The sequence below is a fragment of the Ovis canadensis genome, chromosome 12 (genome assembly GCF_042477335.2).
Source record: "Ovis canadensis isolate MfBH-ARS-UI-01 breed Bighorn chromosome 12, ARS-UI_OviCan_v2, whole genome shotgun sequence".
NCBI lineage: Eukaryota > Metazoa > Chordata > Mammalia > Artiodactyla > Bovidae > Ovis > Ovis canadensis.
This window is the reverse complement of record NC_091256.1, coordinates 64,405,188-64,419,462: the sequence shown is the minus strand read 5'-3', so window position 1 is coordinate 64,419,462 and position 14,275 is coordinate 64,405,188. Positions and strand designations below refer to the sequence as shown.

The 14,275-nt window shown below is 39.6% G+C and overlaps 1 protein-coding gene across 6 annotated transcripts in view; it reads left to right on the top strand.

Moving 5' to 3' along the window:
* The window catches only part of PRDM2 (PR/SET domain 2), a 131,849-nt gene that overhangs the window by 35,804 nt on the left and 81,770 nt on the right, over positions 1 to 14,275 (top strand). For all 6 annotated transcript variants that reach the window (XR_011247554.1, XR_011247553.1, XM_069544903.1 and 3 more), the window contains 2 exons: positions 497 to 600; positions 10,559 to 10,711. Coding sequence is in view for 4 of the 6 variants with exons in the window: in XM_069544903.1 (XP_069401004.1) it covers positions 497 to 600; positions 10,559 to 10,711 (257 nt within the window). In the remaining 2 variants the exon portion in view is untranslated. The remainder of the gene's footprint in view (positions 1 to 496; positions 601 to 10,558; positions 10,712 to 14,275) is intronic.

The following is a 14,275-nucleotide window of genomic DNA, read 5'->3' as shown; positions in this document are numbered from 1 at the left end:
AGAGCAAAGAAACTTCAAAAACGTTTACTACAGGACACTATGTTTCTAACCATTTAAGGGTGTTTTTTCTTTCTTTTTTTTTTTTTTTCTTTTTTTGACAACTTGAAATCTGTAGAAAAGGAGAAAGAGGAACTTTGCATTTTTACTGCATTTGATATTTTTTTTCTCTTAATTGTTGTGATTATCTCTTCTCCAAGTGTTTGTGATTATGCTCTCTGGGTAATTTTACATGTAAAAATTAAAAATAAAACCATAAGATAATCTTTCCTACTTATAAAACAATATAGATTCTTTACAGGCTATTAGAAGAATACAGAAGACTGTTGAGAAGAAAAATAAAAATCCCCTTTGAATACTTGATTTAGTTTGATTTTCTGTGATCTCAGTTAACATTGTCTTGCTTTTAGGGTGACTAGTCTTTTCAGTAACTGAATTGCTTTTAGTGCTTTAGTCTTTAACCACAATGCATTGTGAAACTGTTGGTTTTATTTTCTAGGTGTCTGGGCCACTAAACCAATTTTAAAAGGCAAAAAGTTTGGGCCATTTGTCGGTGACAAGAAAAAAAGATCTCAGGTTAAGAATAATGTATACATGTGGGAGGTAAGAAATGCTCCTTGTCCTTTGCTTATCAGAGTTCAGTACATTTTTAAAGGATTTGAAAGGATTTATTTTAAAGGATTTATCTTCTCAGGATTTGACCTTCTGAAATTAATCAGTCAACTTAACATGTTCTTTAAAATAAAGAATATTTTTAATAGAAAATGTGTTTCCTTGGATACAGATTGCTATTCACATTTGTAGTTTGAAAGTGCTTTGCTGTCTTCAACAATAAATGTCAAATTGGCGTTTTATTTGCCTTGTTCAGGTTGCTTTGCTTTGCTTTGCAGCTGAGAGTTTGGTCTGCCACTTATAGGCTTGCAGACGAACGCCAGTAAAAGACACACCAAGGTGGCCGCTAATATCAATAAAGTACAGTTAGGATCTTTTCTGTCATTTAGAAAGTAATCTCTGTGTTGCTGAAACATTCAGAGTTGGACATACTTAGCACACTGTGTATATAGTTGTTGTTGTTTAGTCCCTAAGTAGTGTCCAGCTCTTTTGCTTCCTCATGGACTGTAGCCCACCAGGCTTCTCTGTCCATGGGATTTCCGAGGTGAGAATACTGGAATGGGTTGACATTTCCTTCTCCAGGGAGTTTGCCTGACCCAGGGATCGGACCTGTGTCTCCGGCACTGGCAGGCGATTCTTCACTACTGAGCCACCTGAGAAGCCGTGTTTGTGTAGTGCTTTGACTTTTTAGAAAGGCTTTCATTCTGTTTGTTTCACATTCTCTCAATGATCCTGGAAGATGGGGAGCGGTCACACACTCCTTATGCAGGGAAGCGGTGTAGACCAGAGGGAGAGGCTCCCTTTGTGGGCACACGTGTGGAGGGTGTTGTCAGAGCAGAACCACGTGTCCATGTGTCCTGCTGCCTGACAGTAGGCAGTTAGAAATGCTTCATTGGTTTGGTGGCGCTGGTGTAGTCACTAAATTGTGTCCGACTCTTGCGACCTCATGGACCTGCCAGGCTCCTCTGTCTGTGAAATTTCCCAGGCAAGAATACTGGAATGGGTTGCCGTTTCCTTCTCCAGGGTATCTTCCCCATTCAGGGGTTGAACTCGGTTGGATCGAACCTAGGTTGGCTGTGTTGCAGTCCGTCTCCTGCATTACAGCTGGATTCTTTGACCGACTGAGCCAGGGTTCAAATCCTGCCTTTGTGACCTGGGTAGGGCCCTTAACCTTTGGGCCCTAAAACCCTCCATTTAAAAATGGGGAGAATAAAAAATAATCTCATGAAGAAAGCTGTGAAGATAAAATATCTCATTATTGTTTCTTAAAGAGTTGCCTATGAATTAAGCATTTCTATTAAATCTAATTCAGGTCAGCAGCCTCCGTGAAACTCCTCAGGTTCTTGTGGAACTCAATGGCATGACTCCCAGCCAGAGAAGTTTTTTTGGTGGTGAGGAAAAGCATTCCTGTCAGATTGTCTTAGGTGGAAATCACATCTGTTTAACATGTAAACATATAAAAGCCTAAAAATAAAATTTGCCTGGGAAATGTCTGGGGAGTTTCAGTCAAGAAGTTCTGTGGTGTCTGTCCGTCTGTGGTATGTTGCTCTTTTTCTCAGTGCTGTGAACAGTGTTTCTTGCCTTGAGAATTCTAACAGTTTCTCTCAGTAATTTTGAGAGTTTCTCTGAATCTCTTATAGTATATATAGTGATATTTAACCCAAGGGGACTTAGGAAATGATGATTTACCATGGGAGTAATTACTTTCTTATTTCACAACTTTCAAGTTAAAAGAGTGCTGTATTTGTGGAAAAAATGCCCAACCAAAAAAAAAATTTAATTATTCAAGATAATGGCCAAATGCTTAAAAATGTCTGAACCACAAAATTATGTTCTGAAATAAACTGTATTTTTAATTTTAGAAGTTTCACAAGGGAAACCAACAGACATGCTTTATCAGGTTAGCATTAATCCTGGTGAGGAACCAGAGAACACGTACTCTAGTTCTGTGTGTATCTAAGGTTGAACAAATGTCATTAATATTAAACCTAAGTTTGTGGTACCTGCTTTACTCAACATAACAATTTGATATTGTTGGGCATTTTATATGTTACTAATAGTACCTTTTGTTAATTAGGTTTCATTTGCCTTGAAATTCTTAAAGTATGAATTCGTAGTAGCTTGTTTAAAAAGTATAATTTGGAGCCATGATGTATTAGATATTAGAGATTCAGTTTTTCCTGTTAACATCCCATTGTTAATTTAAGATACTTCTCCTTATGTTCTGCCATAGTTGGGAATCCTTATAACACGGCCAGTTCTTGTTAGGTTTAAAGATTTAGTTCTTGTCAAGGCTGGATTTTCTTCCCTGCAATTAAAAAAAAAATCTGGATGTCATTCAAATGGTTTCAGCTCTGAGGTCTATATTCCATATAGAAATCTCTAAACCTTTTTGCTCTGTTAAAATAGAAGTAGATATATTTGACATACACATGTGGAAGTATGTATTTGGCAAAGTATAGGAAGCAAAAATTATAATGTACATATTTCTTATAAAGAAAATAAAAATCCAGGTAAAATTTAGTGTTTCCCCATTAACTTATTCTAACTTTGGTGTTATCCTCTGACTTGCATCAGAATGCCTCCTCTTAATGTCACAGATACTGCTTATCATTAAAATCTCACCTGGCATTTGTTCGTCCATTACAGCCCCTTAAGACCAGTTTATCTTTTAGCAACCTGGTCTTTCGCCTCCACTAGAACTCCATTTTAAAGCTAATCTATGAGAAAGTGTTAAATTGCTTTTCTTGAGCACTTGACTATCTTATGCAGCCTTCAGTACTCTAAGTTTCCACTGAAAGCATGCTATTATATCAGAAATAACAGGAGAGAAACAGGAGAGTATCCTCAGGGTGAATGCATGGAACAGTCAGGTTCTGGAAAGAGGAGAGTACTCTGTGGTCAGTTCCTGGTGGGGAATTGCTGGCAGGCCAAACACTGGACTTCATGTACCCCCCCCACCGCCACACATACACACACACACACACACACACACACACACACACACACACACACACACACACACACACACACACACAGCAACGTGCAGTATTCTGAAGCCTTTCACATTCACTTCTGTGGGGCTCAGATTGTTTCTAATGAACAGAACTTTTGAATTGTTTGCATGTTTTAATATGTATTTTTAAGAATAGCCTTGTTAAAGTGTCCGCCTGCAATGTGGGAGACCTGGGTTCAATCCCTGGGTTGGGAAGATCCTCTGGAGAAGGAAATGGCAACCCACTCCAGTATTCTTGCCTGGAGAAACCCATGGACGGAGGAGCTTGGTGGGCTACAGTCCACGGGTTGCAAAGAGTCGGACACGACTGAGCGACTTCACTTTCACTTAGTTTTTAGAGCACTTTAGGTTAACAGGAAAATTGAGCAGAAAGTTGAGTTTCTATATCTCCTTCTCCCCCCTGCCCCAACCTCCATGAGACATGCATACACAGCTTCCCTCACTGGCTTCATTTCCACCAGAACGGGGTATTTGTTACAGCAGACACACCATTATTGCCCAGAGTCCATGGTTTACATTAGGGACCACTCATGGTGTTGTACCTTCTAATAAGTCTTTTTTAAATTATGAAAGTAATACATGGTCATTGCAAAATAATATAAACAGAAAATTATAAATGAGAAAGTAAAAATCACCAGTCAACACCATGACATGCATTCTTCTAACTCTGTTTCTTTGCCTCTTGTTTTTCTTCTGTCTCTCTCACACAGCTACCTATACAAACACTCTATCTAGACATTTCATACACAGTTGAGATCAAACAGTATAGTATGCAGTTTTGTAACATGCTTTTTTATCTTAATATGTTGTAGATGTGTACATGTCAAATGTATATCCCACTTCAAATGCTTATCCACGTCATTATTTCTTATAGCTACCTAGAATTCCATGTATCCTTCCACTGTTAAACCAGTGGACATTTAAGTAGTTTTAGTCTTTCCGTGATGTTAATAATTCTTTGGGAGAGAAGGATTGGGAGTTTGGGATTCGCAGATGCTAGTATAGGATCAGAGAACAAGGTATACTTACTGTATGGGAGAGGGCACTATATTCAATATAATGAAAAAGAATATACTTATGTATATAATGGAATCACTTTGCTGTACCAGCAGAAATGAACACAGCACTGTAAGTCATCTCTACTTCTATAATATTAAAAAAGAAACCCAAATTCTTCCAAATATCAAACTAACTGTATATACATATTTGCTCACTTGTCTGGTTGTCTTCTTAATTCTTAAGATAAATTCCTAGAAGTATAATTGTTGAGTCAAAAGTTATGTACATTTTAAGTTTCGGTAAAATTTCCTAACAGACCTCCAAAGGGATTGCACTAACTCATATAGCCACCAGGGGTGAATATTCCTTCCTAGCTTTTTAAAACCAATATTGTTGATGTTTTTTGATAGTTTTTCCCCTTCTTTCTTATCAATGAAAACTGATAGTCCACTGCTTCCATTTGTATGTAATTATTCAGGCAACAAATTTTGAGTCCAGAGGGTAGAGAGAAGAAGTGGAATTGCATTTCAGTTAAAATTGATAGAGAATTTATTTCTGTATAATGAGACTTTAATATTGAATAGTTTTTTTTTTCAGAAGTGAAAACAAACTTTTTATCATTCAGCACTGTTATGATCAGCTACTAACAAGCACATTTCATAATTTTTGCTATCTCAGTTCTTCTAATTTCAAAGTATTTTTGATTAAAAAATGGACAAAACTATAAAAGAGTAGAGAAGTCAACCAGCTGATTCTGTAGACCCTTTTGTCAGAAAGTACTGCTCAGCTCTTACTGTTCCTTTCCCACTTCTACACCATGCAGAATGTCCTAAGAAAAGACGTAGCTCATGGGGGAAATCCAACCTGCCATCTGTTTTTGCAGTCCAAGAGCTGAGAATGGTTTTTACATTTTCAAGTGGTTTAAACAAAGATCAAGTGTTTTGTGACACATGAAAAGTATATGAAATTCAAACTTCAGTTCATCAATAAAGTTTTGTTGAAACACAGCAGTGTTCATTTGTTTACATATTGATTGTGGCTGCTTTTGCCCTGTAGTGGCCAAGTTGAGCAGTTGTGACTGAGACCGTATGGTTTGTAAAGCTGAAAATATTTCCTGGCCCTTTGTAGAAAGTCTGCTGAGCCCTTGTCTGTGTGTGTAAGAGAGAGGGAGTGACCGTGGTGATGTCTGGGATCTTAGGTTTGCTGTGAAGCAGTGTGGTTAATAGAAGTGCAAAGATTTTGAAGCTGTTACTTAAAAGTGGGCTAGCCATAGAGTTGTTTGTCACAGAAACTGCTGCACCAGTGTTCTTCTTCTCTTAGTACCTTCAGGAGGGTGGGGACATTGAAGTACAGAGAATTAAGCCATCTTTCTGAATAAGTGAACTTGTTACTCGATTGAGAGCATGTTAATGGTACAAGGAGAAAATTGAGAGTTTATTTACTTATTTAACCCCTCTGTTAAGCTTACCATGTGACAGGCACTGTCCTCAGTTCTGGAGCACTGAGCTTGGCATTATAATACTTGTGGTATTATATAGACAAATGACAGTACCCTGTGGGGATTTTTTTTGTGAAATAAAGAATACTAGAAACACCCTAAATCTTTCCACAGATGACGGATCTGAAAGCAGTTGGCCTGCCTGAGGTTCTGAAGCTGTCAGTCAGGATGCCCAGGTTTCATGCTGCCTGTTCAGTGATCTTGCCACTAGCAGAGTCTACCTAGAGAGTCTTAGTCTTCGGCATGTTGTGGACCGCTTCGAAAATCTCCCCAGCAAATATACAAATGTACATAAACACAGAACATTTTGAGTACGATTTCTAGGGTTATATGAAATTTTTAAACGGCTCAGTGGTAAAGAATCTGCCTGCAATGCAGGACACATGGGTTCGATCCCTGGGTTGGGAATATCCCCTGGAGAAGGAAATGGCAACTCACTCCAGTACTCTTGCCTGGAAAATCCCATGGACAGAGAAGCCTGGTAGGCTACAGTCCATAGGGTTGCAAAGAGTCGGACATGACTGTGCGACTTCACTTTCAACTTTCACTTTCTTTGCTTTGTAAACAGAGACTGTTTACAGAGGAAGAACTATTGATTATATGGAAGTATCTCTCCTTAGGATCAAGTCAGCTGAGTATTTCTCGGTCCTAATAAGGATGTGGAAATAGATTTGTTATGTAACATTGTTGAGTTAGAGCTGGGGTGTGAGTTGGACCTGTCTTGGCACTGTCTCTGCCTGAAAGGACAGGAGTCTCATTCTCCCTGTCTTTCCCCACCCTGACTTCATAGTGTGGTGGTACATGTGCAGTCTCGTAACTTGCACATATATTGAGCGTAATTCTGTCACATTTTAGAGATATGGTTCTGTGTATCAGTCACTGAATTTAACTCTGGTTGGAAACCAGTTGGAATTCCAGCTATGGTAGAAATTGCGTGAAAACACATTTTCATCCCAGTTCCAGTTACAGGTGAAACTCAGTGAAAATGAGAAGGCTACATATTTTTTTAAAGATGTGTGTGTGATGATGATGGTGACAGTGATGGGAAGAGGATGGGAGTGTGAGCCTAGCATTCAACAGAGCTTGGCTGCCTTCCTAGCCTGCTCTCCCCACCCTCTTCCGTTTTTACTTAGAGATTATACTAAATTAGTGGAGAGAAGGTAGAAAATTCAGATAAGCAGAAGAGGGAAAATGAAAAGTATGAAGAATCCCATTTTCCGAGGAAACCATTAGTAACATGTTCATGCATTTAGATTTCAGATCATTTTTCTCTTCATATATTCATATGTTTAAGCCATACTTTTTATAAATGGCTTTATTCAGTCATCAGTGTATTATGGCTGTCTTTTCTACTGATTATATTGCTACATCTTCTGGTCATCTTATTCTCCTAATTATAGAGCTAATGTATGTTTACTACTGAGAAAATTCTTAAGAAATCAAAGATTACAGGAAGTAAAAGTTTCCATATCAATCAGTTAGTCATTCATACAACAGTATTTTTTAAGGTCTGTCTATTATTCCACTATATTCCGATATTACCGTACTGAGCAAATCTGTGGTGTTCTCCATTTCACAGTGAGTCTATAGTAAATCACACTCCTGTGGACATCTTTGTACATACATCTTGGTGTGATTGTCCAATATCTCATGAGAATAAATTCCTACAAGTGTATATGCTGATTAAAACATGTGCATTTTAAAGTTCTTTAGCCAGTATTGCTTAGTTTGATCCAAAAAAAGATTCCAGTTTATTCTATGATCAGCGTTTTGGCAGAACGTCTGCTTTCTAATTCTGTGTGGTTTTTTTTCCTCCTTAAAAAACAATTTTTAACCATTTTGCGAATTTAAAAAATTACTTATTTTTGATTATTATTAGGTAAATTTACTTTTTTTCCTTGAGATTTTGGCCATGTGTATTTCTTTGTGAATTACTAGTTTGCACTTTTTAAAAAACTGAAGTGTTCATCTTTTCTATAAAATTGAGCATTTTAGTTTAAGTGTGACTTAGTAGATTCCTTAGTCTCTTTTGTAACAAAATGAGCTCTACATAAGAACTTTTACTCAAGTGGAACACCTTGCTCTTTGCAAGGGTCATTATTGATCTGCGAGCCAGGAAATTCTGGCACAGTCTTACTGTTATCCTCCAGGTGGTAGGTAGACTCTTGTTACTTCTCTCCAGCTGCCTTTAACTATGTGGGATTTTCCAGCACCATCTCTGCAGTGTTTGTAGCTGTGTCAGTATGTGCGTGGGAGTGTGTGGGAACTCTGCTGTCTCCTATGATAAATCAAAACAAGCCTTTTCATCCCTAAGTTACTAAAAAGTAACCAGTAGGGACTGACACTCTTAAAAGACCAACTAAATATTCCCATTTTTGTTATTTTATCATACTGGGAAACTTGGCAAAAGTATCTCATAAGCATTTTAAAGTAAAGCACCTTAAATTATTTTGGTGTGTGAAGTTTAAATTTTGTGTTGTGATTCTGTCTCTTCCACACATGCCACGTGGGGCTGCACTTCCTCTTTGTTTTCAAGGGTGAAGAGTGTGTGTGTGCCTGCTCATGTGTGAGCGAGCCGAGAGTGAGTGTGACAGTGAGTTTGAAAAGGAGTCCGATGTGACCTGTATAGCCTCTTTTCAGGTGGTGCAGAGAGATGTTATAGTAAACAACCAGCTGCTGAATAAACTGACTGTGGGTTCTTACAGGATAGTGAAAATACTGTCCTTGACACTTAGTGGGGAGTAAATAAAGTTAACTGCGAAGCACTTTCTAGCATGATCCCTGTCACATAGTAGGTGCTCATTAAATGATGATAGTTATACATTTGTGTATGATAATATCATTTCATTAATTTCATAGTTATTTGTTGAGAGCCTACTCTGCCAGGCACTGGGCAAAGTCTCAGAGGTACTATAGTGAATGCAAAGACTCAGATGTTTTCTCATGGAGCTGATACTCTGGTGTGGGGAAACAGTTACTAAGTAGGAAAATAAGAGCATAAGTACCATGAAGAAAAATAAATCAGGAGATGACTAGATAACTGGGGGTGCTGCTGGGAAGACAAGGCTTCATAGTTTTAGCTGGGATGGTCAAGGAAGGGACTGATAAATAGAGGTCAAGCAGCGCTGGGATTAAGGTCATCTTTAGTACTCAACTAAGTGAGTGACTTTGGGAAAGTTATATAATCTTTGATCCTTAATTGCCACATGTGGCAAAAAGGGGTAATAACCTGATGCATAAGGTTAAATGAGATAATATGGAAAGCATGCAGCATTATGCCAGATGTGTAACCCCTAGCAGGAAGAAAGTGGTGTTCATGGGCCAGTAAGGTGGGCACCGCCCTGGCAGTCCTGGGCTGGGAGACACAGGCATGCCCAGAAGAGCCAAGAGTGGAGGCTTTGTTCCTGAAGGAAAGAAACCTGCAGTAAACAAACAGTGTTTAATGTGAAAAGAAGATGTGAGCGGTGAGGGTCTTGACTATAGGAAGGAAATGGAAGCATCAAAATTCTCTCCTTTCTTCCAAAGGAGAAAGTAGAAGACTCATTTCTCTTGCTTTGTTTTTGACAGACTGTCACCAATTGATTCTATTTCAGTGCCTAATCAAGTGTTTTACAGTCTAAATTTGGGAAAGTAGAACATAGATGTATGTATGTATGTATGTATCTACAAAGTAAGAAACAGCTGCTCAATAGATTCTCTTTAAATGAAGGCATGAGAGCCAGAGGCCTCTAGGAGGAGGAGTTGATGGAGAGTGGATAATCAGGGAGGGCTTCTGTCTTGCAAGTGTGGAGTTGATCTGACTCCTCAGAGACAGGTCAGGATTTTGGTCTTGTTTCAGAAGGAAACTGATATTTCCCAGAATACAGATTCTCTGGGTAGAGAAGTGTTTAAGGTCAACAGAGTCTGCAGAAAAAGCATCACGCCCTATCACCCACATGGAGGGAGGTTCACACTGCATGCTTCCTTACTGAAGTTTCCGTCAGCACTGCAGCAAAGGCACCTGCTGAGCTGTGGGCCCCAGCAGGACTGGACCCCCACTCTGGAATTGCTGAACAGCCCAGGAGGCTCAGGGCGTTTGGGTGCTGAGGAGCAGTGCTGCAGTCTTGCACTTCTCTGTTCTGTGGGGAGGAGAGCTATCATTAGGCCTCGTGTTCGTGTTTGCGAAGGATTTGGAGACCATCAAGCACGTTTATTATATGGCACATAAAGTTTAGCAGAAAAAAATTACACCCAAATAGAAAAATAACTAATGAGGATTATATAATTTTGGACCTCAGCTTTCATTTTTATTTCCTTTTTTATGCTGCTTATTCTGTTGATGTGAAATGCTTTATGGAGTACTTCCATATAATGAACAGGAATTGTCTTAAAAATTGAAAATGGAAACATTTAAAAGATACCCCTATTTTAACAGCTGTTCTTTTCCCCCATCCAAGGTCTATTACCCAAATTTGGGATGGATGTGCATTGATGCCACCGATCCAGAGAAGGGGAACTGGCTGCGCTATGTGAATTGGGCTTGCTCAGGAGAAGAGCAAAATTTATTTCCACTGGAAATCAACAGGGCCATTTACTATAAAACTTTAAAGGTAAGAGTGTTAGAATTAGTCTGCTGTTAGATACTCTACATGCATTTTTTCAAATGCTGTCCTTAGTCACGGCTATCAGTAACGACTTTGCAGACTTTGAAAGGGTTATATTTGAAAGGGATTCACCACCCTGAAAGGTCTGTATTTTAATTATACAGTTGCCACTGCTGATGTGAGGAAGCGCACTAAAGCATGAAGATTCTGTTAAGTAATTACATATGGCATCTTTATTGATACTGATGAGTTAAGCATGTATGTGGCAGATACTTCTTTCCTCTTAAGACACAAATGCACTGGGAACTGTCTTGATGGTCCACTTTATCTAACTGTGCGAAACTCAACAGCTCTGGTGGTTCTGTGTTAACAGAAAACACATTCTTAGTCTTCAGTCTAATGTAGCTTTGGATTAGCTTTTCTTTTGCCTAAATGTTTTTAATATGAGTGTATTTATTTATTATTTTTGGCTGTGCTGGGTCTTTGTCGCTGCTCAAGCTTTTCTTTCGTCACGTGAGTGGGGCTGCTCTCTAGTTGCAGTGTAGGCTTTTCACCGTGTGGCTCCTCTTGCTGCAGAGCATGGGCTGTAGCACACGCAGACTTCTGTAGTTGCAGCACGTGGGCTTAGTAGTTGCGGCTCCCGGGTTCTGGAGCACAGGCTTACAGGTTGTGGCACACGGGCTTAGTTGCTCCATGGCATGTGGGATCTTCCCAGATCAGGGACTGAACCTGTGTCTCCTGCCTTGGCAAGCAGATTCTTTACCACTGAGCCACCAGGGAAGCCCCATCTTTTCCATGAATTTTATTCAGAATGAAAATTACACAGAACATGTTTCTTACTTCTGCTAAAGGAAAAAAAGAGGAAAATCATTTTTTGGAGTTTATGGTGCGGTCAGGGGTCACTGAGTACATTCAGGGAAGTTAGAATTTGGAATGGTTTGTTATCTCTGCAACAAGCAAGCCCTCATCTGTCTCCCTCATTTCCATGTTCTCCTGGAAGGCAAATCTGCACTCACCATACAGGGAAATGTTCCCAAAAGGCCAAGTCTTGAAGCTCTAAAGAGAGAGGATTGTTGCTCTCTGCTTTCTGGATTAGATATGGTTGCTAAAATTGCTACAAGGCAGGTTTTCCTTTATTCACTTACTTTCATTAAAAATGACACAGATTGCGGGCTGGTCCTTGAAAAAACTTAATCTCCATGGAGCTGAAAACTCTTTGATGAGCAAGCATTTAAGATGATGGTCATCTTTGCAGCATGCTGAGTTTTGACTGTATCTCACACTAGAACTTGGCAAATTATCTTAGAGCTGTTTAGTTTTCCTTTGCTTTCCTTTGTATTTTTCCCTGTCGGCTTTAGCCAGTTGGTTTGTCCTTTTTCTCATCTAAACGCACGTTCTTGCTTCTAGTTCCTGCAGGAAATATTTCTTTGTAGTACTTTCTTATTTAAAACTTCTGTAACCTTCTTTCCCATTTTCTTTCTGCTGGATGATTTTTCTGGTGTGATTTCCTAGTAGGCATTACTGTACAGTTTTGTTACACTGGAGTCTGAGATTGGGTTCACACTTTGATTCAAGAATTCATTCTGTTTCTCAAATTTATTTAAAGTGGAAGTTACATCTGATTACATCAGTGAGGAGAATCCTGGTGGAGAGAAAATACCAATGAGGTGTGCATATGAGACAGTCAAGGGAGTGGGAATGAGGTTCCAGGGCAGAGAGAACCCAGGGAGATGCTGGGACACTTGGCAATGGTTTCATCAGACTTGAAGTTGAGGTGTGTTCATCTCTGATGGCAAAGCCAAGAACCACTGAGAAGCAAGAGAGAATAGTGTTTGGGAGTGAACTCTGGAGCCAGACTCCTGGATTAAATCCTCACTTGCTCTGTGACCCAAGGCAAGTCACTGTGATTTTACCAGATGTGCAACCTTAGGCAAGTCACTTTCTGTGCCTCAGTTTCCTTCTTTGTACGATATAGATAATTATATATTGACTTCAGAGGGTTATCAAGAGGATTGCATAGGTGATTGTGGATAGAGTTCTAGCATGTGATAAGTACTAAATAAATAGTAGCTGTTATTTTTGGCAAGGCACAGTAGTGTCATGAATAGGAATAGGGACTCTGGAGCAGACTGCCTTGTGAGCAGATTTTGCCTTCAAGAGAAGCACAGGGAAGAAGACAGGGAAGCATGAGAAGTTACACCTTCTGTCTTAATTTTTTCATCTGTAAAAATGGAGGTAATAGTAAAATTAATAGTGTTATTGTTGTTTAGTTACTAAGTCATGTCTGACTCTTTTTTGACCCTATGGACTGTAGCTCACCAGGCTTCGTCTGCCTATGAGATTTTCCAGGCAAGAATACTGGAGTGGGTTTCTATTTCCTTCTCTTGGGGATCTTCCTGATCCAGGGATCGAACCCAGGTCTCCTGCATTGCAGGCTGATTCTTTACCATCTGAGCTACTGGGGAAGCTGAACATTAATAATACAGTTATGAAAATTAAACAAGCCAACATGTGCAAGATTCTGTGAAGAGTTCCTTGTCTAACCTAAGTACTCAAAGTGTTACTGACTACCTGTACTATCATTTTTACTTTTCTTTGTTGGAAGTAACGGAGCTCTAATCTTTGTAGACCTCCTCCAATCTTGACCTTTGATTTTGCTCAAGTATGCATCAGGCCGTTTTAGATTCTTTTACTAGTGATTATATTCTGTGAGGTTAAGCTTTTTATGGGTTCAGTTCAGTTCAGTCGCTCAGTTGTGTCCGACTCTTTGCGACCCCATGAATTACAGCACGCCAGGCCTCCCTGTCCATCACCAACTCCCGGAGTTCACTCAAACTCATGTCCATCGAGTCAGTGATGCCACCCAGCCATCTCATTCTCTGTTGTCCCCTTCTCCTCCTGCCCCCAATCCCTCCCAGCATTACAGTCTTTTCCAATGAGTCAACTCTTCGCATGAGGTGGCCAAAGTACTGGAGTTTCAGCTTCAGCATCAGTCCTTCCAAAGAACACCCAGGACTGATCTCCTTTAGAATGGACTGGTTGGATCTCCTTGCAGTCCAAGGGACTCTCAAGAGTCTTCTCCAACACTACAGTTCAAAAGCATCAAATTCTTCAGCACTCAGCTTTCTTCACAGTCCAGCTCTCACAGCCATACATGACCACTGGAAAAACCATAGCCTTGACTAGATGGACCTTTGTTGGCAAAGTAATATCTCTGCTTTTGAATATGCCATCTAGGTTGGTCATAACTTTCCTTCCAAGGAGTAAGCGTCTTTTAATTTCATGGCTGCAGTCACCATCTGCAGTGATTTTGGAGCCCCCAAAATAAAGTCTGACACTGTTTCCACTGCTTCCCCATCTGTTTCCCATGAAGTGATGGGACCAGATGCCAGGATCTTCGTTTTCTGAATGTTGAGCTTTAAGCCAACTTTTTCACTCTCCTCTTTCACTTTCATCAAGAGGCTTTTTAGTTCCTCTTCACTTTCTGTCATAAGGGTGGTGTCATCTGCATATCTGAGGTTATTGATATTTCTCCTGGCAATCTTGATTCCAGCTTGTGTTTCTTCCAAA